General features: G+C 45.2%; 1 protein-coding gene across 1 annotated transcript in view; it reads left to right on the forward strand.

The window, feature by feature from the left end:
- The first annotated feature begins 4,247 nt into the window (after positions 1-4,247).
- The window catches only part of LOC126273424 (pickpocket protein 28-like), a 158,946-nt gene continuing 135,542 nt past the window's right edge, over positions 4,248-27,651 (forward strand). Inside the window, exons 1-2 of the mRNA XM_049976975.1 lie at positions 4,248-4,321; positions 16,056-16,169. Coding sequence (XP_049832932.1) covers positions 4,248-4,321; positions 16,056-16,169 — 188 coding nt within the window. The remainder of the gene's footprint in view (positions 4,322-16,055; positions 16,170-27,651) is intronic.

The following is a 27,651-nucleotide window of genomic DNA, read 5'->3' on the forward strand; positions in this document are numbered from 1 at the left end:
AACTTCCTGAAGCCTTTTTGGTATTTTTATGTACCGTAGCCCAAAGTGTACGACTTGAATTACTTTCAAAAAGTTTCATCAGAGTAAAGTAGTCCTGCAGAATAGCATGGTAAGCTAGATGTGGATTCTTCTGGCTGGTGGACTGCCATACGACACATTTACTCCACTGTTTGTTTTTTTTATTGGCATTAGCTGTGCATCCTATACAGCCAACCTATAATTACTTAGGTGGTACGAGGGACGTTCAGTGTGTATTGCAAAAACTTTTTCTCAAAGCAGAATGGTTTTACTCAGGATTCCAATACACCATATTATTCCCTACTGTTTCGGCAACAAAACCCGCCGGGTAGCCGAGAGCGCTAACGCGCTGCTTCCTGGACTAGGGTAGGCGCGCCGGCCCCGGATCGAATCCTTCCGGCAGATCAACGACGAGGGCCGGTGTGCTGGCCAACCTGGATGTGGTTTTTAGGCGGTTTTCCACATCCCACTAGGTGAATACTGGACTGGTCCCCAGGTCAGCTTCAGTTACATGTGTCGCAGACATTTGAAACGCGTCTGCACTATTTCACGATTTACACTAGATGCAGTACACTGTTTCCATCCTGGGGCGCAGGGGGGGGGGGGGGTACAGGAGGGGGGGGCGGTACAAACTAACAATGCCAAATCCGTTGGAACCACGCCGACCCTGTGATCGCTGCGGGACTGTGGTGTAAGAGAAAGAAAGAAAGAAAGTTGTGGCTACAAAACCCTATTTTTCAACACGATCTCCGTTCAGTGTGCCGACCTTATGCCGCCGTACTGGGAGCGCCCGTTGCCCACGTGGTACCATGGTACCACTCTACTGGTCGATGTCGGAGCCAACATCTTGCTGCATCAGTAACCTCCCCATCATCCACGAACTGCTTCCCGCAGAGGGCATCCTTCATTGGGCTGTACAGATGGAAATCGAAAGTTGGCGAGATCCGGGCTGTGCGGTGGATGAGGAAGTACAGTCCATTGGAGTTTTATGAGCTCCTCTCGGATGCGAAGACTTGTGCAAGGCATTGCGCTGTCATGGAGAAGGAGAATTCGTTTGTAGTTTTGTGGCGACGAACACACTGAAGTCGTTCCTTCAATTTCCATTTGGTAGCTCGGTACAGTTCTCAGTTGATCGTTGCTCCATGAGGGAGGTCATCAAACAGAATAGCCCCTTCAGAGCTTCAAAAGAACGCCGCCATTACTTTATCAGCTGAGATTGAGTCTCTGAACTTCTTCTTCGGAGGGTAGCAAGTGTGACGCTGTTTTGTTTCCGGTTCTAAGTGATGAACCCAGGTTTCATCGCCTGCGATGATGTACGACCAAAACCTGTTACGAACAGCCTCGTAGCGCACAAGCATTTCCGCGCAGATGGTCCTTCGTTGCTCTCTGTTACTGGCCTTCAGCCGATTTTAAGTTAAAGTTGTTTTGCCCTTACGGTGTGAGATTGTTTGGGCCTTCAGCCTAATTTAGAGAAAAGTTTTAAGATGAGACCTTCTGCCTTTTAAGATTCAAATACTTGTTTTTGAGTCTTAAGTGACTGGCCTTCAGCCGGTTTTAAATCAAAGTTGTTTTGCCCTTGAGGCGTGAGACTGAATGGCGCATTTAGCCGATAATTAAGTTCTAAAATTAATCTTTGGCTTGCTCCTTTTTTAATGTTTTCTTTACTCTTATAATGTTTGTCAAATCAATAAAGTAGTATGTTCGAGCGCAACTGACAGACACTCATTTTGGTCCCTTTCCACAGATTAAAATATCTGTCCGGTCCTGCGTGTATAGCAGGGGATTTCAGTTTTGTTTGTGATCCTTCGATCTCCTCGAATGAGAGTGCCCGTATGTTCCAACACTGCGTAAGTCACAGTTGTGTGCGGCCTGCTGGCGTGCGGAAGATCGGACACATTTACATGGCCTTGTTGCAATGTTGACAGATTATTTGCCCAACGATTCATTGTGCTTTTGTTCGATGCCAGGCCTCTGTAAGCATTCCGCGAACGCCTATGAGCATCTTCAGTGATCTGGTTTCCTGCCACATGAAATTCAGTGATAGCTCTCTGCTTGTAACGCAACTCCGTTACAGACGCCATTTTGAAGGTTGCGTACAGCGTCGCCGCCTGTCGGAACTGCATGGAACTACAGGGGCTGAAGCTGGAATATACCACGATGTCCCACAGCAAATTCAGCATTTCTTTAACAGAAACTGCCCGAGAAAAAAATGTGCTGCATTACTTATTGAATGCCCCTCGTAATTCCTTAACCCTTTCGTGGTTGATGGGTTACATATGTCCCACTAACTTTGAGCGCCAGTTCGAGTGTCGGGATATATGTTACCCAGCTCTGCACGGTGCTGCCATCTAGGGACGACTGTACTGAACCTAAGAAAAAACTCGGGACTGCACTGCAAAGGCAATAGAGAAGCGGTAACTACTTTTGTATATATGGCCGCTGCAACGCCACTTATTTGTGTCATTCTTCAGTTTTCATCATTTCTCACTTTCCAGCGATGTCTGAGGTAAGTAATTCATCTTATTATTAACTTAATAATCATTTTTTAGTACAAATACAGTGTGGAATGTACTTCTCAGCGACTGTACTATCTTATAGTCGAAATAAAATTAGTGGGACACATGTGTCCCAGCAGACATTATTTGTAAAGATTAGCAAGACAATTGATTAATGGGTATTCATTCAGGAAAAAGAGGGGATCAATGCCCAATTTCTTTCCAGCAAAGAGAGGAGTCTCTAGTGTGCCAGATGACGTCTGGCTCGTGAACGTCGGAAAACATGTACCGAAAGACAGTGGCACTAGGAAGCGATGCAGATTCTGCAGCACAAACTCTAAAGAGAAGAGAACAAAAGTTGTTTGCACTGCTTGTGGTGTACCACTCTGTGCCACACCATGTTTTTCCAAGCTTCATAGCATGTAAAGTTTTGTAAGTATTGATCATGTATCATGAAAACTGAAATGTAATGAATATTTTTTACACTGGCTCTACACAAATAAAAAGATTACATGCTTGTATAATTTGTAGTTATTTTATTCTCTGCAAAATCCTGTTTATGGCTATAAAAATAAAATTACAAAATCAGTCAGCAGAAAAGGTATCTTGCGTTGGTTCATGGGACATGTGTGTCCCACTTCCTGTTGTGAAAAAATGGAGAACTTAAAAAATATTTTGGTGGTGAAAATATAACAATGGGACTGAAAAGAACCTGTTATCACCTTAATATTTTAAAAATCTGTAAAAAATGAATTTTATCCATGAAAGGGTTAAGGCATTATTGAATGAAAATACGTTAAGTGACTGATATGTCTCTCCCCAAGATTTGCAATAATTCGAAGTACAAATGTGCCAGGACTAAATCTGTGAAGAGCTCCAGGTGTTTCTTTCCAATTTAAATTCTCATCAACATGGACATCAAAAAATTCTGAACTTTCCAAACTAGTTATTATTTCTTCACCATATGTTATAGGTCTACTTATAATTAGTGTAGAATCTCTACATGTGCAAAACTGAATAGTTTGTGTGTTTTTGAAATTGAGAGTAAGACCATTTGCAGAAAACACTGAATAATAATTTCAAAGTCATTCTTCAAAATTTTTCTGTTGGCAACAGGCCATTGTTCGCAGTGTCTCATCGAACTGCACGTCTACAAGGTCTGAGATGACACAGAAACTATTCAGTATCTCAGTAAAAGTGTGAAGTGTGATCCGATGAGTTGCAGTTTTTCCTCCTTGAAATGATGTGAAGCGTCGTGGGTACCAACGGCCCAATGACGCGGCACTCACAATGTGTGGAGAGGGTAGCTCAGGGCGAAAGCGGTTTACGATGTTTCGGGGGTCTCTCTCGTACCAGGGCTTGGACATTTCCTTTTAGGTACCGGTCAACATGAACCAGGATTTTGATATCTGCATTCTCGGGGACTAGTCATCGTTCTTTCTTCTACATAGTGAAGGGCATGCTGTCGACACTCCTGTGATCACACATAGAAGGTCTATTCAAAAAATTCCGGAATGTTCGTAACATCGCGCCAGTGGCATCATAACGTCACTGTCGCCCGGCTGCAGTGCTGTTTGTTATTTGAACATCGCAACGCCGGGAGACACTCAACTGTCACATGGGCGGCTTACATTGTCGCACGCACCTGTCGGTAGCGTGTCAGAAGGGCACGCCCAGCTCACGAAAACTGCCGTTGTGGGCGGCCAGTTAGAGGATAACCACGCTCACAGCACGATGGACGCTTACGAGAAGCGGCCGACCGTCTACGTCCTGGGCGATAGCGACTCCGACCCCACCGGCGTCGTTCGGTGAGTACGCAGCCTGCACCGCACGTAACAACGAGCAGTAGAGACTGCAAGAGACTCCACACAGTCGGTATGCGAATGGACTGAATTTATTTTATGGTTCATTAGCCTTCTGACTGGTTTCATGTGTCCCGCCACGCTATCCTCTCTTGTTCCAGGTTCTTCATCTCCAATAGAACGTATTTAATTACTTGTTGTATACAGAGGGCGTAACGGATATAAGTGCATATATTTCTACTGTTGACTGTGTACGATGTACTGAACAACGTTACATCATTATTTACGTCACTTCCAGACTAATAATTATAGCCAATACGAGTCGTATGTCTTTAGATTGGTTAGTACCTCCAAGTACATGTGGCAAGAGCAAACCATTAATACTTATTTTCCCCTGGACACCAGGTCAGGTCACGTGGACGCAAAACAGTTAGTCTGTGCCAAAAGGTGTAGCCCTTTTAATGGTGCAGTACCACCATGGAGAATGCATCAGCTCTTAAGCTTTGTGACGTGTTTCTGCGAAGATTTCGACACAGAGCAAAAGCAGCCAACACACTGATGTGTGTACATATTAATGTACCACATACAGAAATATCTGCACCTATATCTGTTACTTATGCCTGTTTCGATCTCTACTAGCCCCTACAGTTTTTGCTCTTGAAGGCTCCCTCTAGTCCATTGACAGTTGTCCCTTGATGTCTTCACACATGTCCTATGCTTGTCCACTTTTATAGTCAGTATTTTCTATATATTTCTCTCCTATCGATTCTGCGGAGGACCTCTTCATTTCTTATTTCGTGTCAGCTTCATTATCAGCATTCTTCTCTAACACCACACGTTAAACTCTCTGTTTGTCTTCTCTTCCGGTTTTACCACAGTCCTTGATTCACTTTCGTACAATGCTCTTCTCCAAGCACACATTCTCAGAAATTTCTCCCTCAAGTTAAGACCTACGTTTGGCGCTAGTAGATTTTTGTTAAATTTTTATCCTTGCCAGTCTGCTTTTTATGTCGTTGCTTCGTTAATAACACGTTATTTTGCTTTGAAGCCATCATAATTCCTTTACTTTTTCCTCAACGACTTGGTCCAGAATTTCGATAAGTTTCTCGCTATCCTCGTTTCTGCTGCTCTCCATTACCTTCATCTTGCTGTGGTTCACTCTCAATCCCTAACATGAGGTCAGTAGTCTGCTTATTCCATTTAACAGTTTTTTATATTTTTTCTGCTTTCACCAAAGGTAGGTATGTCATCAGCGAATCCTATCATTGGTTCTCTTCCACTTCTAATATAGGTGTCACTCTTTTTTTTTTTTTTGAATTTCAGTAATTTTGTCTCTGTTACTGGTAGCATGGGGTTGTCAGGTTCAGTAAATAATGCAGTGGAATATCTAAGACCAGTGCACACAAGCAATCTCAGTAAAATGGAATTGACACTTACTTCACCAAAAGAAATAGAATCTATCATAAAGTCCTTGAAATTAAAGCATTTTAGTGGTTGTGATAACATATCAACAAAGTTAATAAAAGAGTGTTGATGTGAGCTTAGTCATATCTTAAGTTATTTGTGTAATCAATCACTTCTCACAGAAACATTTCCGGACTGGCTTAAATTTGCTGAAGTATACCTCTCCACAAGAAAGAGGACAAAGAAATGCAGTCAAATTACAGACCAATCTCACTTTTGCCAGCTTTTTCCAAAATCTTTGAAAAGGTTATGTTCAAGCATCTACTTAAGCACCTTAATGAAAATAACACACTGTCAAAGTCACAGTTTGGGTATCTTAAGGGTGCTGATATTGAGAAGGCTATTTACACTTAATTGAAAATGTCCTCAATTCATTAGAAAAGAAATTAGAGGCAGCTGGCATATTCTGTGAACTGTCAAAGGCTTTTGACTGTGTGAATCACACCATTATTTTAAGTAAATTGAAACATTATGGCATCACTGGTAGTACTGTAAAGTGGTTTCAGTCATATCTTACTAGTAGAAAACAAAGGGTGTCATTATGTAACACTTAAGCAGTAGGCAATCAGACAGCATCTGACTGGGAAGAAATTACATGTGGTGAATCCCAAGGTTCCATACTAGGTCCATTAAAATTAATGAAACTGAAGTTTTCTTAATTACATATTTGTAATGTGTTTATCTGACATGTTCCACACCCAGAGGATCCCCTCTTTTGTGTGTCTATGGAATCAATAATTAATTAAATCAAATCAAATCAGTATCTTCGCAGTTGCATGGGTGATATTCTTTGGGCTCTGAGCACTATGGGACTTAACAGCCGTGGTCATCAGTCCCCTAGAACCTAGAACCTAGAACTACTTGAAGCTAACTAACCTAAGGACATCACAAACATCCATGTCCGAGGCAGGATTCGAACCTGCGACCGTAGCAGTCGCGCGGTTCCGAACTGAGCGCCTAGAGCCGCTCGGCCACCGCGGCCGGCGGTGATGTTCTGCCAAAAGTTCGATGCTATTTCTCCCACCTCATTGATTGTATTACGCTTGCCTGAATAACTTTACGTAGGCTCTCTCAAACACTGACTCTAAATACTATATTCCCTATGTCTCCAAATAGATACCATACCTTTCTTCTATAACGTCAGCAAACAGTTCCTTCTCGTAAAGGTTCTCAGTGTAATCTTTACATCTCGATGTAATTTTTACCTCCTTTTTACACTCGTAATGATGACCTCCTCGCTTTAAATTTGGTCGAAAGTTGTGTTGACTTTTCTTGTTGCTGAATCTGCCCCTCTGACCACCATTTCCTTTGCAGTTTCTTCACATTTTCCTGCAGCCATTTTGCTTCACCTTTCCCTCTTCTTCCTAGCGAACAGCATTCAGTACGCCACTGTCTATGGAGAAACATCTGCAGATGTCACTGTAGTGTTTAGATAACCGAAGAAAATGTGATTAAACTTTACTGTGTACCACACCTATGCCATACAGGGTGTTCGAAAATTCTCATTACAAATTGCGAGTCCTTACAGAAGGGAGTGAGGAGATGATATTTTGAACTGGAATCCACGTCCGGAAACGTACTGTTTCCGTGCTACAGTCATTTGAAGACGTGTTGGTAAGACGACCACTTTTATAAGTAATAGATTAGACGCCACCCAGGACATCACTTGTTTTACAGTTCCATTCCTCATCAATGGCCAAAGAAGACGGATTCTCTTCAACATGATTCAGTATGGCGCTTCCACTTCGGGTGTTCGGCGGCTCCTTGGAACACCACTGTCACGTCCACTGTCGGTGCAGTTACCCTTTCTCGAAGCTGTTGCGTAATTGTGGTGAGCTTGCGACGGAATCGGACGTTGTGGACCGATCCAACGTAAGCACCCCCGACTATGCAAAGCCCGCCCGGTTGGCCGTGTGGTGTAATGGAGGGCTTTCCGGGCGGGAAGGCGCGCCTGGTCCCTGGCACGAATCCGCCCGGCGGATTTGTGTCGAGGTCCGGTGAACCGGCCAGTCTGTGGATGGTTTTTAGGCGGTTTACCATCTGCCTCGGCGAATGCGGGCTGGTTACCCTTATTCCGCCTCAGTTACACTGTCGGCGATTGCTGCGCAAACAAGTTCTCCACGTACGCGTACACCACCATTACTCTATCAAACAAACATAGGAGTTACACTCGTCTGGTGTGAGACGTTCCCTGAGGGGTCCACCGGGGCCGAACTGGACAATAACCCTGGGTTCGGTGTGGGGCGGCGGAGGGGTGAAGTGGACTGCGGTAGTCGTCGTGGGATTGTGGACCACTGCGGCTGAGGCGGGAACGGAGCCTCTCCATCGTTTCTAGGTCTCCGGTTAACATACAATACCCTGTTGCATGCCTACATAGTAAACATGTTTTCAGACGCTATAGCACGGAGACAGTACGTTTCCGAACATGGATTTCTGTCCAAATTATTATGTACTCACTTCCCTCTACAAGTCCTAGACGTCCGTAACGATAATGTCCAAACATCCTGTATAAAGTGCGAACCTTCAATATTATATTAATAGCTCGAGGTATTGTAAAACGGTTTCAAGCATATGGAAATGAAAAAAAGTACACATTGACACCGGTGTGTCAGACCCACCATACTTGCTCCGGACACTGCGAGAGGGCTGTACAAGCAATGATCACACGCACGGCACAGCGGACACACCAGGAACTGCGGTGTTGGCCGTCGAATGGCGCTAGCTGCGCAGCATTTGTGCACCGCCGCCGTCAGTGTCAGCCAGTTTGCCGTGGCATACGGAGCTCCATCGCAGTCTTTAACACTGGTAGCATGCCGCGACAGCGTGGACGTGAACCGTATGTGCAGTTGACGGACTTTGAGCGAGGGCGTATAGTGGGCATGCGGGAGGCCGGGTGGACGTACCGCCGAATTGCCAACACGTGGGGCGAGAGGTCTCCACAGTACATCGATGTTGTCGCCAGTGGTCGGCGGAAGGTGCACGTGCCCGTCGACCTGGGACCGGACCGCAGCGACGCACAGATGCACGCCAAGACCGTAGGATCCTACGCAGTGCCGTAGGGAACCGCACCGCCACTTCCCAGCAAATTAGGGACACTGTTGCTCCTGGGGTACCGGCGAGGACCATTCGCAACGGTCTCCATGAAGCTGTGCTACGGTCCCGCACACCGTTAGGCAGTCTTCCGCTCACGCCCCAACATCGTGCAGCTCGCCTCCAGTGCTGTCGCGACAGGCGTGAATGGAGGGACGAATGGAGACGTGTCATCTTCAGCGATGAGAGTCGCTTCTACCTTGGTGCCAATGATGGTCGTATGCGTGTTTGGCGCCGTGCAGGTGAGCGCCACAATCAGGACTGCATACGACCGAGGCACACAGGGCCAACACCCGGCATCATGGTGTGGGGAGCGATCTCCTACACTGGCCGTACACCTCTGGTGATCGTCGAGGGGACACTGAATAGTGCACGGTACATCCAAACCGTCATCGAACCCATCGCTCTACCATTCCTAGACCGGCAAGGGAACTTGCTGTTCCAACAGGACAATGCACGTCCGCATGTATCCCGTGCCACCCAACGTGCTCTAGAAGGTGTAAGTCAACTACCCTGGCCAGCAAGCTCTCCGGATCTGTCCCCCATTGAGCATGTTTGGGACTGGATGAAGCGTCGTCTCACGCGGTCTGCACGTCCAGCACGAACGCTGGTCCAACTGAGGCGCCAGGTGGAAATGGCATGGCAAGCCGTTCCACAGGACTACATCCAGCATCTCTACGATCGTCTCCATGGGAGAATAGCAGCCTGCAATGCTGCGAAAGGTGGATATACACTGTACTAGTGCCGACATTGTGCATGCTCTGTTGCCTGTGTCTATGTGCCTGTGGTTCTGTCAGTGTGATCATGTGATGTATCTGACCCCAGGAATGTGTCAATAAAGTTTCCCCTTCCTGTGACAATGAATTCACGGTGTTCTTATTTCAATATCCAGGAGTATATATATATATATATATATATATATATATATATATATATATATGAATGAGGGTGAGTCAAATGAAAAACTTAAATTTGTAAGAACAAATCGAAGTTTCGCGCCGTTATCCTGTAAGTTGGATAAAGATGGCCGCTCCACTTGCGACCAGGGAAGAACAGCGTTCTGTTATTCGGTTTTTGAGTATGAAAGTGTGAAACCTATTGAAACTCATCGACTAATGAAGTTTCAGTACGGTGATGCATGTTTGTCACAGTAGGTCTACGAATGGATTAGAAAGTTCGCAGACGGTGTGCCTTCATTGGAAGATGCTCCTCGTCCAGGGCAGCCACAACGAGTTGTGACTCCACAGAACATTGCAGCAGTTGAAGCCATAGTGGAGGAAAGGGATACCATTATAAGCCGTGTATTCGAACTGCTCACGATAGAACCCTACGTTTTTGGGCTTGCTCCAACCTTACGTGGGACACAGCTGGCTTTTGAAAAGGTCATGTGTGTCGGCAAGCTTCCATTTCATTTTCAGTAAGACCAGCACCTCAGAATTCTCAATTATCGGGATCAGTGTTGCACCCTATGTTTTCTCAGGTCCCAGTTTCCATTGTGTAGAGCACGCAGACCTACCGCTGGCACCCCACTCACAGCAAACTCGACGAACGGTGATGCGCCCTTTATTGCCTGCAGAGCAGACAGTATCCGCAGAACACAGTCATTCGCAGCAGTTTCCAATTGCTTAACAGCATTGCTTACGTACAGCAGTTTGCTTATCCTGTCCTCAAGAAGAACGCCGACAGTCGGGCAACATTATGACGGGTGGAATACTTTTGCGAACAAATAACTTAAAATTAACCTCACCGATTGACGGGGCTGTGTAGGATCAAGGATTGCAAGAACTGGAGCTGCAGTGTCGAAGAAAGTGATTTGTGTTACGGTGAAACACAGAGGACAAAATTCAGTCATTCTCAGAAGTTAACTTTGTCTATTGAAAGTTATGCTTACTAATAGACTCGCATAGCAGACATCAAAACAGTGGCAATTTGCGACAAAGTACACAGCTGTTGAAGCGTAACCTAACTGTAACATGTTATGACAGCTATAACATACACAAAACACAGTATTACGTGACAGCAGTCGGCTTTGTGCATATGCTTTCAACAATGCCCTTAACAAACATGTCAATGAGCGGAGTATAGTGTAACTGTTGCACTAATCTCTTAAACATCTACACTGTAACTGCGAGAGAGTGATTTTCTCAACATGAAATTGTAGCTAAAAATGTTTAGAATACGCAGCCGTAGCTCATAGTCGTTGATACTACGAAATACACTCCTGGAAACGGAAAAAAGAACACATTGACACCGGTGTGTCAGACCCACCATACTTGCTCCGGACACTGCGAGGGGGCTGTACAAGCAATGATCACACTCACGGCACAGCGGACACACCAGCAACCGCGGTGTTGGCCGTCGAATGGCGCTAGCTGCGCAGCATTTGTGCACCGCCGCCGTCAGTGTCAGCCAGTTTGCCGTGGCATACGGAGATCCATCGCAGTCTTTAACACTGGTAGCATGCCGCGACAGCGTGGACGTGAACCGTATGTGCAGTTGACGGACTTTGAGCGAGGGCGTATAGTGGGCATGCGGGAGGCCGGGTGGACGTACCGCCGAATTGCTCAACACGTGGGGCGAGAGGTCTCCACAGTACATCGATGTTGTCGCCAGTGGTCGGCGGAAGGTGCACGTGCCCGTCGACCTGGGACCGGACCGCAGCGACGCACAGATGCACGCCAAGACCGTAGGATCCTACGCAGTGCCGTAGGGGACTGCACCGCCACTTCCCAGCAAATTAGGGACACTGTTGCTCCTGGGGTATCGGCGAGGACCATTCGCAACGGTCTCCATGAAGCTGTGCTACGGTCCCGCACACCGTTAGGCCGTCTTCCGCTCACGCCCCAACATCGTGCAGCCCGCCTTCAGTGGTGTCGCGACAAGCGTGAATGGAGGGACGAATGGAGACGTGTCGTCCCCAGCGATGAGAGTCGCTTCTGCCTTGGTGCCAATGATGGTCGTATGCGTGTTTGGCACCGTGCAGGTGAGCGCCACAATCAGGACTGCATACGACCGAGGCACACAGGGCCAACACCCGGCATCATGGTGTGGGGAGCGATCTCCTACATTGGCCGTACACCTCTGGTGATCGTCGAGGGGACACTGAATAGTGCACGGTACATCCAAACCGTCATCGAACCCATCGTTCTACCATTCCTAGACCGGCAAGGGAACTTGCTGTACCAACAGGACAATGCACGTCCGCATGTATCCCGTGCCACCCAACGTGCTCTAGAAGGTGTAAGTCAACTACCCTGGCCAGCAAGATCTCCGGATCTGTCCCCCATTGAGCATGTTTGGGACTGGATGAAGCGTCGTCTCATGTGGTCTGCACGTCCAGCACGAACGCTGGTCCAACTGAGGCGCCAGGTGGAAATGGCATGGCAAGCCGTTCCACAGGACTACATCCAGCATCTCTACGATCGTCTCCATGGGAGAATAGCAGCCTGCATTGCTGCGAAAGGTGGATATACACTGTACTAGTGCCGACATTGTGCATGCTCTGTTGCCTGTGTCTAAGTGCCTGTGGTTCTGTCAGTGTGATCATGTGATGTATCTGACCCCAAGAATGTGTCAATAAAGTTTCCCCTTCCTGTGACAATGAATTCACGGTGTTCTTATTTCAATTTCCAGGAATGTATGTTACAAGCAACATGAGTGGGCATCTGAAAATTCTGAAAGAAGCGTTTTAAATTACCTAGATGCCTTACATATGTATAAATCAGGAGAACGAAGGTCTGGGTGAGGATTTAAAAAGACTAATTTTATTGAAGCACAAGTGTAGTTTACGACTGATGATATGCACTGAAGCGCCAGAGAAACTGGTATAGGCACGCGTATTCAGATACAGAGATATGTAAACAGGCAAGAATATATCACTGCGGTTGGCAATGCCTATATAAGACAACGAGTGCCTGGCACAGTTGTGAGATCGGTTACTGCTGCTACAATGGAGGGTTATCAAGATTTAAATGAGTTTGAACGAGGTGTTATAGTCGACGCACGAGTGGGATATTCCCGTACGACCATTTCACGAGTGTACCGTGAATATCAGGAAACCGGTAAAACATCAAGTCTCCGGCATCGCTGAGGCTGGAAAAAGATCCTACAGGAACGGCACTAGCGACGACTGAGGAGAAGCTTTTAACGTGATAAAAGTGCTACTGTTCCGCAAATTGCTGGAGATTTCAATGCTGGGCCATCAACAAGTGTCAGTGTGCGAACTACTCGACAAACATCATCGATATGGGCTTTCGGAGCCGGACGCACACTCGTGTACCCCTGACGACTAGGTGACACAAAGGTTACCCATCGCCTGGGACCTTCAGCACTGACATTGGACTGTTGATGACTCGAAACATGTTGCCTGGTCGGACGAGTCTCGTTTCAAATTGTATCGAGGGGATGGACGTGTATCGGTACTGAGACAACCTTATGAATCCATGGACCCTGAATGTCACCAGGCGACTGTTCAAGCTGGTGGAGACTCTGTAATGGTGTGGAGCGTGTGCAGTTTGGAGTGATGTGGGACCCCTGATACGTCTAGATACGACATGTACGTAAGCATCCTGTCTGATCACCTGCATCCATTCATGTCCATTGTGCATTCCGACGGACTTGGTCAATTCCAGTAGGACAGTGAGAGACACCAGACGTCCAGAATTTCTACAGAGTGGCTCCAGGAACTCTCTTCTGAATTTAAATACTTTGTCTGGCCACCGAACTCCTCAGGCATGAACATTATTGAGCATATCTGGGAATGCCTTGCAACGTGGTTTTCAGAAGAGATCTCCAGCCCCTCGTACTCTCACGGATTTATGGAAAACCATGAAGGATTGGTGGTGGTGGTTAGTGATTAGTGTTTAACGTCCCGTCGACAACGAGGTCATTAGAGACGGAGCGCAAGCTCGGGTTAAGGAAGGATTGAGAAGGAAATCGGCCGTGCCCTTTCAAAGGAACCATCCCGGCCATGAAGGATTCATGGTGTCAATTCACTCCATAACTACTTCAGACATTAGTCGAGTCCATGCCATGTCGTGTTGCGACATTCTCGCGGGAACTCCACACGGTATTAGGCAGGTGTACCAGTTTGTTTGGCTCTTCGGTGTGGAAACCAGAGGAACGCTAGTCTGAGTGAGGATCCAAAACTTCAGATTTTGCAGAAGCACAAGTGTACTTCTCGACTGATGATATAGTAACAATTATGTTTCTCATGGCTCTCAATATTCGGAACTATACAATACTTCACGATGTACACCGAAGTTTTCATGTGACCAGTGAAACGTAATGGCGAAATAAGACAACCAGTTCATTTAGGTTGAGCGTAAAATGTAAGAATCTAAATGTTGGAAGAGAATTTGTCTGACATGTGATCTCACACGAATGTAAAAGGAAAACGCAGACGTCAACCAATACGTATACATAAACGTAAGGTATGCACTTGACAGTGTCTACACTGGCATGCCAAAGATGAAAACGGCACCGTCACTTTATCCCACAAAACAGGTGAAAATCGTGAAGTACCGACAAAGCACGTCTTCCCCTTGGGGCGGCTAACAACGAATGGTCTATGGAGATTGTTTCAGACTTTTTGGCGAGACAGATACGAGGGTGAGTCCAATGAAAACCTTAAATATATTTTTTAAATATTGTTTATTGTGCAGAAGTGGTACAAAGCTGTATCACTTTTCAACATAATCTACCCCACGCTCAATGCAAGTTCTTCAGCGCTTACAAAGTGCATGAATTCCTTTAGAAAAAAATTCTTTTGGTAGTCCGCGCAACAACTCATGCACCGCGTGGAGTACCTCTTCATCAGAACGGAACTTCTTCGCTCCCATTGCGTCTTTGAGTGGTCCAAACATATGGAAATCACTTGGGGCAAGGTCTGGTGAGTATGGTGGATGAGGAAGACAATCAAAATGCAGGTTTGTGATTGCTGCAACTGTTGTACGGGCAGTGCGGGGCCTCGCATTGTCATGTTGCAAAAGGACACCTGATGACAGCAATCCACGTCGCTTTGATTTGATTGCAGGCCGCAGATGATTTTTTTTAGGAGATCTGTGTATGATGCACTGGTGACAGTGGTCCCTCTAGGTATGCTCCACACTGACGCCTTCTTCGTCCCAGAACAGAGTCAGTATAACCTTCCCTGCTGATGGTTCTGTTCGAAACTTCTTTGGTTTTGGTGATGAGAAATGGGGCGCCATTACTTGCTCGCTCTGTTCGTTTCCGGTTAGTGGACGTGAGTACAGGTTTCGTCCCCAGTAACGATTCTTCTCGTTCAAAGCGCCGAAGGAGTTCTTCACAAGCATCAACACATCGTTCTCTCATTTCAGGAGTCAGCTGCCGTGGCACTCATCTTGCAGACACTTCGTTAAACTGGAGCACATCATGCACAACGTGGTGTACTGACCCATACCTAATCTGTAAACATGCTGCAATGTCATTCAGTGTCACTCGGCGGTTTTCCTTCAGTGTGGCTTCAACTGCTGCAATGTTCTGTGGAGTCACAACTCGTTGTGCCTGACCTGGACGAGGAGCATCTTCCACTGAAGTCACACCATTTGCGAACTTCCTACTCCATTCGTAGACCTGCTGCTGTGACAAACATGCATCACCGTACTGAACCTTCGTTCGTCGATGAATTTAAATAGGTTTCACACCTCCACTACCCAAAAACCGAGTAACAAAACGCTGTTCTTCCCTGGTGCAAGTCGCAAGTGGGGCGGCCACCTTTATACTGATACTGCGACGGTATGTGTGCGTCTCCACTATGCTGCCACTTACAGGCCATTACGTTTACCAACTTACAGGATAACGGCGCGAAATTTCAATTTGTTATTACAAAATTTAAGTTTTTCATTTGTTCAAATGGTTCAAATGGCTCTGAGCACTAAGGGAGTCAACATCTGTGGTCATCAGTCCCCTAGAACTTAGAACTACTTAAACCTAACTAACCTAAGGACATCACACACATCCATTCCCGAGGCAGGATTCGAACCTGCGACCGTAGCGGTCACGTGGTTCCAGACTGACGGGCCCTAGAACCGCACGGCCACACCGGCCGGCAGTTTTTCATTTGACTTACACCATTCGTAAACGCGCAGAGGCAGTGCTACAGTTCTTTTTTCAGCTGACACTTGTCTCTCACCTGTTAACGCGAGTTCCCTCCACCTCTCTACAGGGCGCGCGGCGGCTGCCTCCTGAGGGTCTGGGACTACTTCAGGGAGTTCTGCGAAAGCACCAGCCTGCACGGCCTCAAGTACGTCGGGGAGCCGGGGAAACCGCACGCCCAAAGGTACCAAGTCTCCCGGAAGCTACTCTTAATCTTCTTTCTGTGTTTACAACTGTGACATTTATCAATTGCTAAGGCTCTGCCCACAGGTGCTCGCAGATACTCATCCAAGAAATGGCAAGATACTGAAATTGATATTTTTGACTTAACAAGAACTTAATGTGATGGCCAGTACACAAAACGGTCTCAAACGTTTATTTCTTATCCATTCAACATACACTACTGGCCATTAAAATTGCTACACCACGAAGAAGACGTGCTACAGACGCGAAATTTAACCGACAGGAAGAAGATGCTGTGATATTCAAATGATTAGCTTTTCGGAGCATTCACACAAGGTTGCCGCCGGTGGCGACGCCTACAACGTGCTGACATGAGGAAAGTTTCCAACCGATTTCTCATACACAAACAGCAGTTGACCGGCGTTGCCTGGTGAAACGTTGTTGTGATGCGTCGTGTAAGGAGGAGAAATGCATACCATCACGTTTCCGACTTTGATAAAGGTCGGATTGTAGCCTATCGCGATTGCGGTCTATCTTATCGCGACACTGCTGCTCGCGTTGGTCGAGATCCAATGACTGTTAGCAGAAAATGGAATCGTTGCGTTCAGGAGGGTAATACGGAACGCCGTACTGGATCCCAACGGCCTCATATCACTAGCAGTCGAGATGACAGGCATCTTATCCGCATGGCTGTAACGGATCATGCAGCCACGTCTCGATCCCTGAGTCAACAGATGGGGACGTTTGCAAGACAACAATCATCTGCACGAGCAGTTCGACGACGTTTGCAGCAGCATGGACTATCAGCTCGGAGACCATGGCTGCGGTTACCCTTGATGCTGCATCACAAACAGGAGCGCCTCCGATGGTGTACTCAACGACGAACCTGGGTGCACGAATAGCAAAACGTCATTTTTTCGGATGAATCCAGGTTCTGTTTACAGCATCATGATGGTCGAATCCGCGTTTGGCGACATCGCGGTGAACGCACATTGGAAGCGTGTATTCGTCAACGCCATACTGGCGTATCACCCGGTGTGATGGTATTGGGTGCCATTGGTTACACGTCTCGGTCACCTCTTGTTCGTATTGACGGCACTTTGAACAGTGGACGTTACATTTCAGATGTGTTACGACCCGTGGCTCTACCCTGCATTCCATCCCTGCGAAACCCTACATTTCAGCAGTATAATACATGATCGCATGTTGCAGGTCCTGTGCGGGTCTTTCTGGATACAGAAAATGTTCGACTGCTGCCCTGGCCAGCACATTCTCCAGATATCTCACCAACTGAAAACGTCTGGTCAATGGTGACCGAGCAACTGGCTCGTCACAATACGCCAGTCACTACTCTTCATGAGCTGTGGTATCGTGTTGAAGCTGCATGGGCAGCTGTACCTGTACACGCCATCCAAGCTCCTGTTTGACTCAATGCCCAGGCGTATCAAGGTCGTTATTACGGCCAGAGGTGGTTGTTCTAGGTACTGATTTCTCAGGATCTATGCACCCAAACTGCGTGAAAATGTAATCACATGTGAGTCCTAGTATAATATATTTGTCCAATGAGTACCCGTTTATCATCTGTATTTCTTCTTGGTGTAGCAATTTTAATGGCCAGTAGTGTATTTTTTATGGTAAGATACTTAAAAGGAAAGAATATTTTATTAGTACATGCAACGCACATCTTTTTATATTGATAATATCAATATGGGTGCAATCTTTTTGATTTAACAGTCAGAAATTATGTCATCATTTTATTAAATCCAGGATAGCCAATGAGTTACGTGGTGACAATTGTTGAATATATGAAAATAAAACATAAATTTGTTACAAACTACTGCGTGAATATTCTTTATTCAACATGTAAACGTAACTACACATATTCGGATTTACATTATAACATGTTCGATATGCCTGCCATCGTTGGCGATGATGTGGCGCAGGTGAATAGCGAAATTCTGTATGACCCGCTGAAGTGTCGGAACATCGCTGCTGTCGATGGCCTCCTGAATGGCTGTTTTCACTGGTTTTAGTGATGTTGCTGTCCACGTTGTCTTTAATATAGCTCCACAAAAAGGAGTCGCTTGGGTTCAGATCCAGAGAATACGGCGGCCTAATAGAGGACCATGACAGTGGCCTCTGGGTGTCGCAGATTCTATAAACTGCGGCATCTAGTTCACTTAAGGTACGTGTTGTTGAGAGGCATATGTTACTGTTTAATATGTCATTGGCCATTTGTTTGTCTGACTACCAAGTTAGCAGTACATTTATCTGTAAGGTTACGTTACTGTGGTGTAGTGTGAACAGATATAAGGAAAGAGTTTAGGGTGTGTGTCAAGGAATGTTAGGTTATCCTTATCACTGCCTTCTACTTTGTTATATTGCTTGACAAGAACGTCTAATTAGGCTGGAGACCAATATTAATATCTAATGAAATGAAATGAAATGCCGTGTGGCTAGGACCTCCCGTCGGGTAGACCGTTCGCCTGGTAGAGGTCTTTCGATTTGACGCCACTTCGGCGACCTGCGCGTCGATGGGGATGAAATGATGATGATTAGGACAACACAACACCCAGTCCCTGAGCGGAGAAAATCTCCGACCCAGCCGGGAATCGAACAAGGGTCATTAGGATTGACATTCCGTCACGCTGACCACTCAGCTACCGGGGACGGACGATATCTAATATTACAATTTGATTTTGTGTTGGGAGAACGTCTGTTCCTGACCCAATTCTTTACTGTTGATTATAATCTCCTGGAGTGATTTGGAAATGAATCTCTGCCTGATTCTTCTTTTCCCATTAGGTTATCTCAAGGACGCAACTTTCTCAAAAATTCATGGCAGAGGTTTAACGTTAGCGTCGATTACTGTTTAAGATGGTCGGTGTTACCGTTACAGCCTGTGCGTAGACATGTAATGCTACATACCTTCATAAACCCGCCAACAAATAGTCGGATCCCTAATATACAGCATCAGTGAGGTATTTCGATCTAAAGACTGACAAACAAGCTATTAAACATGCGATCATAACGTTTTGGCTGATCAGTGTATAAGAGACAAGCGTTAGGTCTTTACCTAGACTGAAAACGTACACCAGTTCAAACACTGAAGCTCCCAGCGGACACTGAAGTGCTCCGCTAACCAACTGGGGATTATCCTGAAAGTTTCTTTCAAGCTCTTGTTCGTAAGTGTCAAGCTGGTATTTCAGAAATGTGTAAAAATTATTTATGTACAACTCAGTGCAGGTCAACAGAATAATGTGAAATATATACGAAGCACAATCTACGCGACGTACAAGCCAGAGTAGCCGGTACATTGAACAATTCGTTGTGGGAAAGCCAATTGTTTTCAACCAAATTTACATACGCCATCTGAGTACAAAACACAATGACTCAGTTTAAAATGTCGGCCATGAATGCTGCTAATCTGTATCTTTAGTCTTGCACACAATAACTGTACCAGAACTAAAAAAAATGTTCAAATGTGTGTGAAATCTTATGGGACTTAACTGCTAAGGTCATCAGTCCATAAGCTTACACACTACTTAACCTAAATTATCCCAAGGACAAACACACACAACCATGCCCGAGGGAGGACTCGAACCTCCGCCGGGACCAGCCGTACAGTTCATGACTCCAGCGCCTTAAACCGCTCGGCTAATCCCCCGCGGCTGTACCAGAACTGTTATTACAGTTACATAGGCAATGAACATAAAAATTGACGCATCTGACTTTCTGATAAAATTGCTTTAAATTCACAAGACAGCACTTTACCAAATTATTTACTGATGTTCAACCTCTGAACTGATACTAGCATTTTTTCACAAATACAGACTGCCCATCACTGAGCATTGCAATGGACATCAACATTGTTGTTGTTGTTGTGGTCTTTAGGGCAGAGACTGGTTTGATGCAGCCCTCCATGCTGCTCTATCCTGTGCAAGCTTCTTCATCTCCCAGTACCTACTGCAATCTACATCCTTCTGAATCAGCTTAGTGTATTCATCTCTTGGTCTCCCTCTACGATTTTTACCCTCCACGCTGAATTCCAATACTAAACTGGTGATCCCTTGATGCCTCAGAATATGTCCTACCAACCGGTCCCTTCTTCTAGTCAAGTTGTGCCACTAATTCCTCTTCTCCCCAATTCTGTTCAATACCTCATCATTAGTTATGAGATCTACCCATCTAATCTTCAGCATTATTCTGTAGCAGCACATTTTGAAAGCTTCTATTCTCTTCTTGTCCAAACTATTTATCGCCCACGTTTCACTTCCATACATGGCTACGCTCCATACAAATACTTTCAGAAACGACTTCCTGACACTTAAATCTATACTCGATGTTAACAAATTTCCCTTCTTCAGAAACGCTTTCCTTGCCATTGCAGTCTACATTTTATATCCTCTTAAGACACTGTCCACTTTTAAGACACTGTCTATTCCGTTCAGCTGCTCTTCCCGGTCCTTTACTGTCCTTGAGAGAATTACAATGTCATCGGCAAACTTCAAAGTCTTTATTTCTTCTCCATGGATTTTAATTCCTACTCCAAATTTTTCTTTTGTTTCCTTTACTGCATCCTCAATATACAGATTGAATAACATCGGGGAGAGGCTCCAACCCTGTCTCACTCCCTTCCCAATCACTGCTTCCCTATCGTGCCCCTCGACTCTTATAACTGCCATCTGGTTTCTGTACAAATTGTAAGTAACCTTTCGCTCCCTGTATTTTACCCCTGCCACCTTTAGAATTTGAAAGAGAGTATTCCAATCAACATTGTCAAAAGCTTTCTCTAAGTCTACAAATGCAATAGACGTAGGTTTGCCCTTCCTTAATCTATTTTCTAAGATAAGACGTAGGGTCAGTATTGTCTCACGTGTTCCAACATTTCTACGGAATCAAAACTGATCTTCCCCGAGGTCGACATCTACCAGTTTTTCCATTCGCCTGTAAAGAATTCGTGTTAGTATTTTGCAGCCATGGCTTATTAAACTGATAGTTCGGTAATATTCACATCTGTCAACACCTGCTTTCTTTGGGACTGGAATTATTATATTCTTCTTGAAGTCTGAGGGTATTTCGCCTGTCTCATACAACTTGCTAACAATATGGTAGATTTTTGTCAGGGCTGGCTCTCCTAAGGCTATTAGCAGTTCTAATGGAATGTTGTCTCCTCCCGGGGCCTTATTTGGACTCAGGTCTTTCAGTGCTCTGTCAAACTCTTCACGCAGTATCATATCTCCCATTTCATCTTCAATTACCTCCTCTTCCATTTCCATAATATTGTCCTCAAGAATATCGCTCTTGTACAGACCCTCTATATACTCCTTCCACCTTTGTGCTTTCCCTTCTTTGCGTAGAACTAGGTTTCCAACTGAGCTCTTGATATTCATGCAAGTGGTTCTCTTTCCTTCATAGGTCTCTGTAATTTTCCTGTAGGCAGCATCCATCTTATCCCTAGTGATATACGCCTCAACATCCTTACATTTGTTCTCTAGCCATCCCTGCTTAGCCATTTTGCACTTCCTGTCGATCTCTTTTTTGAGATGTTTGTATTCCTTTTTGCCTGCTTCATGTACTGCAGTTTTGTATAGTCTCCTTTCATCAATTAAATTCAATATCTCTTCTGTTACCCAAGAATTTCTATTAGCCCTTATCTTTTTACCTACTTGATGCTCTGCTGCTTTCACTATTTCACCTCTCAAAGCTACCCATTCTTCTTCTACTGTATTTCTTTCCCCCATTCTTGTCAGTCGTTCCCTAATGCTCTCCATGGAACTCTCTACAACCTCTGGTTGTAGAACATTATGGTAATTAAATTTATTGGTCTACCTATGCGTACGGAGCTCCAGTCTGCTCTGCAACTTGCTGCAGTTACGAATAATAATGTGGCTATCAAAACTCAAATTTCAGTTTCCGTACCTGCAACGTGGAGTGGAAGGCGGTATCTCACCAGTTTTCATAATTGTTTCTCACAAGAGAAACTCCCCATAACACCTCCCTCAGATTAAATGGTAAGATGGCCCAATGGACAGCCCGCGAACACAGGTCAAGCACGAGAACAGAAAGGAGCTGTACTGACCTACAAAAAAGCGTAATAGAAACAGTGAACGGTCCTTGCTTTCCATGTGCAACATAGAGACAAAACAGAAGCCGCGTTATGGTTACGTTGTTACGGTGTTGGACTGCAAAGGGAATATCTGTGCTCCAACCTCCCTTGTGCCCAATATTTTTTTCTCACAAAGTTGTGAACTGTCCATCCGTTCATTGACGTGTCTGTTCTCTGTATTCCAATTTGTGTCTGTGTCGTGGTGCAACGTCCGTTTGGAACAGCGACTTGTAACGAAGGGATCTCAAAATGTACGGACCTCCTATTTGTTCTACTCATATACCACATGTTATAACTCTTGCGTTCCGTTTTGGAAGTTTTGACTCTTGAATTCCTTTATTGTAACACAGTTCATACCTGTTTATTTGTTGTTTTCATTTCTGTGAGAGGTTTACAGGGCATCTCGCCTGCTCTCATTAGTCATCACATTTACTTGCGACGATAATACACACATCTCGGTTCTGAGAGTTTCAGAGGCTGTACAGAAAACTTGAATAGAGATCAACATAAACATCATCTTTTTGCCCTTTTAATTGATCTTGAAAACCACACATTGCATGTTGTACCACCATACAGTGAGACCTTCAAAGGTGGTGGTCCAGATTGCTGTACACAACGGTACCACTAATACCCAGTAGCACGTCCTCTGGCATTGATGCTTGCCTGTATTCGTCGTGGCATACTATCCACAAGTTCATGAAGGCGCTGTTGGTCGAGAATGCCCCACTCCTCAAAGGCGGTTCGGCGTAGATCCCTCAGAGTGGTTGGTGGGTCACGTCGTCCATAAACAGCCCTATTCAATCTATCCCAAGCATATTCGATAGGGTTCATGTCTGGAGGCCATGCTGGCCACTCTAGTCAAGCGACGTCGTTATCCTGAGGAAGTCATGCACAAAATGTGCACGATGGGGGCGCGAATTGTCGTCCATGAAGACTAACGGCGCGCCTATGTGCCACCGATATGATTGCACTATCGGTCGGAGGATGGCATTCACGTATCGTACAGCCGTTACGGTGCCTTCCACGACCACCAGCGGTGTACGTCGGCCCCACATAATACCACTCCAAAACAGCAGGGTCGGCCGAGGTGGCTGAGCGGTTCTAGGCGCTACAGTCTGGTACAGCGCGACCGCTACGGTCGCAGGTTCGAATCCTGCCTCGGGCGTGGATGTGTGTGATGTCCTTAAGTTAGTTAGTTTTAAATAGTTCTAAGTTCTAGGGGACTGATGACGTCAGAAGTTAAGAGTCATAGTGTTCAGAGCCAATTGACCCAAAACATCAGGGAACTTCCATCTTGCTCCACTCGCTGGACAGTGTGTCTAAGGTATTTAGCCTAGCCGAGTTGCCTCCAAGCACGTCTCTGGCTATTGTCTGGTTGAAGGCATATGCGACACTCATCGGTGAAGAGAACGTGATGTCAATCCTGAGCGGTCCCTTCGGCATGTTATCGGGCCCATTTGTACCGTGCTGCATGGTGTCGTGGTTGGAAAGATGGACCTCGCCATGGACGTCGGGAGCGAAGTTGCGCATCATGCAGCCTATTGCGCACAGCTTGAGCCGTAACACGACGTCCTTTGGCTGCACGAAAAGCATTATTCAACATGGTTGCGTTGCTGTCAGGGCTCCTCCGTCCCATAATTCGTAGGTATTGGTCATGCATTACAGTAGCAGCCCTTGGGCGGCCTGAGCGAAGCATCTCATCGACAGTTCCTGTCTCTCTGTATCTCCTCCATGTCCTAACAACATCGCTTTGGTTCACTTCGATACGCGTGGTTGAGAGCCCTCGCTGGCACAAGTAACAATGCGGATGCGATCTAACCGCAGTACTGACAGTCCAGGCATGGTTGAACTACAGACAACACGAGCCATGTACCTCCTTCCTGGTGGAATGACTAGAACTGATCGACTGTCGTGTCCCCTCCGTCTAATAGGCGCTGCTCATGCCTGGTTGTTTACATCTTTGAGTGGATTGAGTGACATCTCTGAACAGTCAAAGGCACTGTGTCTGTGGTCTGTGATACAATATCCATAGCCAACGTCTATCTTCAGGAGTTCTGGGAACTGGGGTGATGCAAAACTTTTTTTGATGTGTGTATATTCTTACCGCATGATTCTTGTTCTACAACCAATATCTAGCATGACCATTGCCAAGGTTACAGAAAGAGAACAGACACGTTAATGACCTGACGGACAGCTCACAATTTGAAAAAAAAAATTGGACACCATGGAGAGTTGAACACGGATCTCCCCCTGGGCAGTCTAACATCGGGACCACACAAGCACGACACAGCGATTCCTGTAACTCCATCTTGTGCTTGGACCGTTCACTGTTTCTATTTTGCTTCTTTTCTCACAGTTCAGTACACAATCTTCCTGTTTTCGTGCTTGGTCTGTGTTCGGCTTTCGACGGGCTACCCACTGGACTCTGAAGAGAGGGGAGCAGAGGATGCGATGGGTACTTTCCCTTGTCAGTACAAATTCGTGATGAGAAAAGAGAGTCATGAAAGTAACTTGAAATGGGCTTCATTAACCAATGACAGCAACACACTTTTTCATAAAGTTCTCATACCTAGACTAGTTAGCAATTCTTAATAACTCTCCTGTGTACAATTACCTCTCCTAACACTTGTTTCAACTATGAAACAAGAAACATATGCTTCATTACAAAATTTCTTCAGCGAAGTTCGACCATACGCAGTGTTCTAACAATGACAAGCTACTCAGTTACAAATATTAAGAAATTGGGTGACTTAAAAGTTGGCTGTTATTAGTCTTCCATTTCTATAATCTCATTTGCTCAATATGTTTCCTCAAAACATATTATTACAAAATCCTTTTTAAATACTGATGCCTCCACTACACAGCAGGCCAGCTTCCATCTTTTTTAAACCAAGTACATTGCGAGACTATTCAACACACTGCTACTGCTACTCTCTTACTTAAATCTGACAAAGCAAAGTTAACCTCTCTGATCAACATCCCTGGTCTCAGACACAGTCTTACAAAGAATCGATATTACAGAGGTTGAGTACATTTATCAAATTCGCAGCTTCATTCACATTTATGTCCGAAACTTCCTGAAAATCGTGACAAATAGGACAGCGCCTTTCAATCCCTCCAGTGGAAATGACCAGAAAGCAGGCCTAATGTGTTGTGCCAGCTTTCACGAAAGGTTCGGCCAAGGCAAACAGAAAGTTCTTTGTTACCCACCAAGCATCTACTGAAGTTGGGCATACTGTCACAGTAGCAGACTACTCTATTCCCACGGATATGCACATAGAATTCGTAACTGCACACACAAAGTCATGCGTTTTACGTATTACTCCAGGTGGGAAAGGCAAGAACAGGTCCAAATGGTTCAAATGGCTCTGAGCACTATGGGACTTAACTGTTGAGTTCTTCAGTCCCCTAGAACCTAGAACTACTTAAACCTAACTAAGCTAAGGACATCACCCGCATCCATGCTCGAGGCAGGATTCGAACCTGCGACTGTAGGGGTCGCGCGGCTCCAAACTGTAGCACCTAGAACCGCTCGGCCACAGTGGCCGGCCAAGAACAGGTACAGTGGAATATGGCACTGAGACATTTTAATTAATTTTTTTGGCTCATTCGTTCCTGGATCGAGAAAATACAATGAATTACAGTAATGAATATCAAATATATATCAATTAAGTTTACGGATTGGTAAAACACGTTTCATACAGACTCGCGGGGCTTGAGCATGGCACTTTCGTTAAAGGTCCGTTCACGTATTTTTAACCGTGTTTCTTCTCTCTGTGGTGAATCGGACTTCGTGAAAAAAACAGCACCCGAAGACGACGGTGGATCGAGCTGGACAACTTTTTGCTTAAAAGTAGGCTACGGAACCTTTTCCCATTCCAAGTCACCCAACAATCTCACAATGACTAAAGACACAAAATAAAACATACATAGATTAGTAATAACAATATATTCTGAAATAAAAACACAATTTAAGTGATTATACTTACTTTATGCAATAACAAGTGTCATGGGTTGCAACCTGTAATAAAATAATGAAATAGTGGAGTATTAATGGCGGTGTGCCACATACGTCCGATCTGGACAAGACCCAGAAAACAAAAGGTGACTCTGAGTCTAATCTGAAGATGATGAAAAATCTTAAAATGTTTCCAGCGGCTACATACAATATTTATACAGGAGTGGACTATATCTATGGCTCAAATTTGTCTTTATTTTATTATTTGTAATTACGTTTTCTGCTAATAAAAGGTCAGCATGGAAATGTGCCTTCAATATATGAGTGTGGAGCTCAGAGAAGAGACAAAACTTAGTGGACTTTGCACAAGTACATCTGAACCGGACAAACAATAGATAAGTTTAGTTTAAAATATGAAAAATATGTAAACTGTGGTTGATATGCACGCACCCAGTTGCTCACTCTTTTTATACCCGAGGAAATTTACTAACAGCAACGTAAATTAAAGTGCCATATATACTGGTATGAGGTTACTTTAAGTAAAATGTCATGAAGAGCCTCACAAAGAGACCCTTCACAGCTGCTGAACTATTAGCCCTAGCAAAAAATTAACAGGACATTTTTATCTAGGAAATTTAATATAGTTTAATTCTGTACTGGGAAACACTTCCGCTAGAAGTAGAGGCTTTCGGATTATTCAAGAAACAAGGTTACCTTTAGACGCCCCACAACCCCACGTTCACACCCTATCGGTCAGGATGTTTAGTGCGTTGTCTGCGGCCGTCCGTCTTACCACTATACAAAAATTTGGGACTATATGGGTTTTTCCCGTATCCGACCAGTTTTGGTCTGTGTTAACTGTGCTGATCGACCAGCGACGCCAATCAGGGCGTGCGTCACCGAAAATGGCTTTACAGAATCTCGTGTGGTCAAACGAAGCTCACTCTTGCCCCTACCTTTTCGTTCAATGGATGCAATACAGAGGTTGTCTAGTGCGTTTCGATTCACGCATTCTATCTGCTGTATCACAGGATTTGGTGATGTCGCCGCTTGGTTTTTGCGTATTCGTGTTCCATTTACGATGCTCTAAACTACATATGCTTCAAATCTGTACAAAATAGAAGTAACTTCTCGTGCAGGATTTTCATTCGTATCACTAAGGGGGCAGAAAATTTTGTGGGGTCCATTGGATTTCACTAGGACATGTTGAAGAAGGTATCAGATTTTAGTTTGTGAATCCGTGGATACAAGAGACATATCTGGCGGACCTAACATCCAACAATGTCTATCTCTCTCTCTCTCTCTCTCTCTCTCTCTCTCTCACACACACACACACACACACACACACACACACACACACACACACACACACACACACACATACAACCGAGCGTAAGGCCACGATATTCAGTTTTG

Source organism: Schistocerca gregaria, chromosome 5 (genome assembly GCF_023897955.1).
Source record: "Schistocerca gregaria isolate iqSchGreg1 chromosome 5, iqSchGreg1.2, whole genome shotgun sequence".
NCBI lineage: Eukaryota > Metazoa > Arthropoda > Insecta > Orthoptera > Acrididae > Schistocerca > Schistocerca gregaria.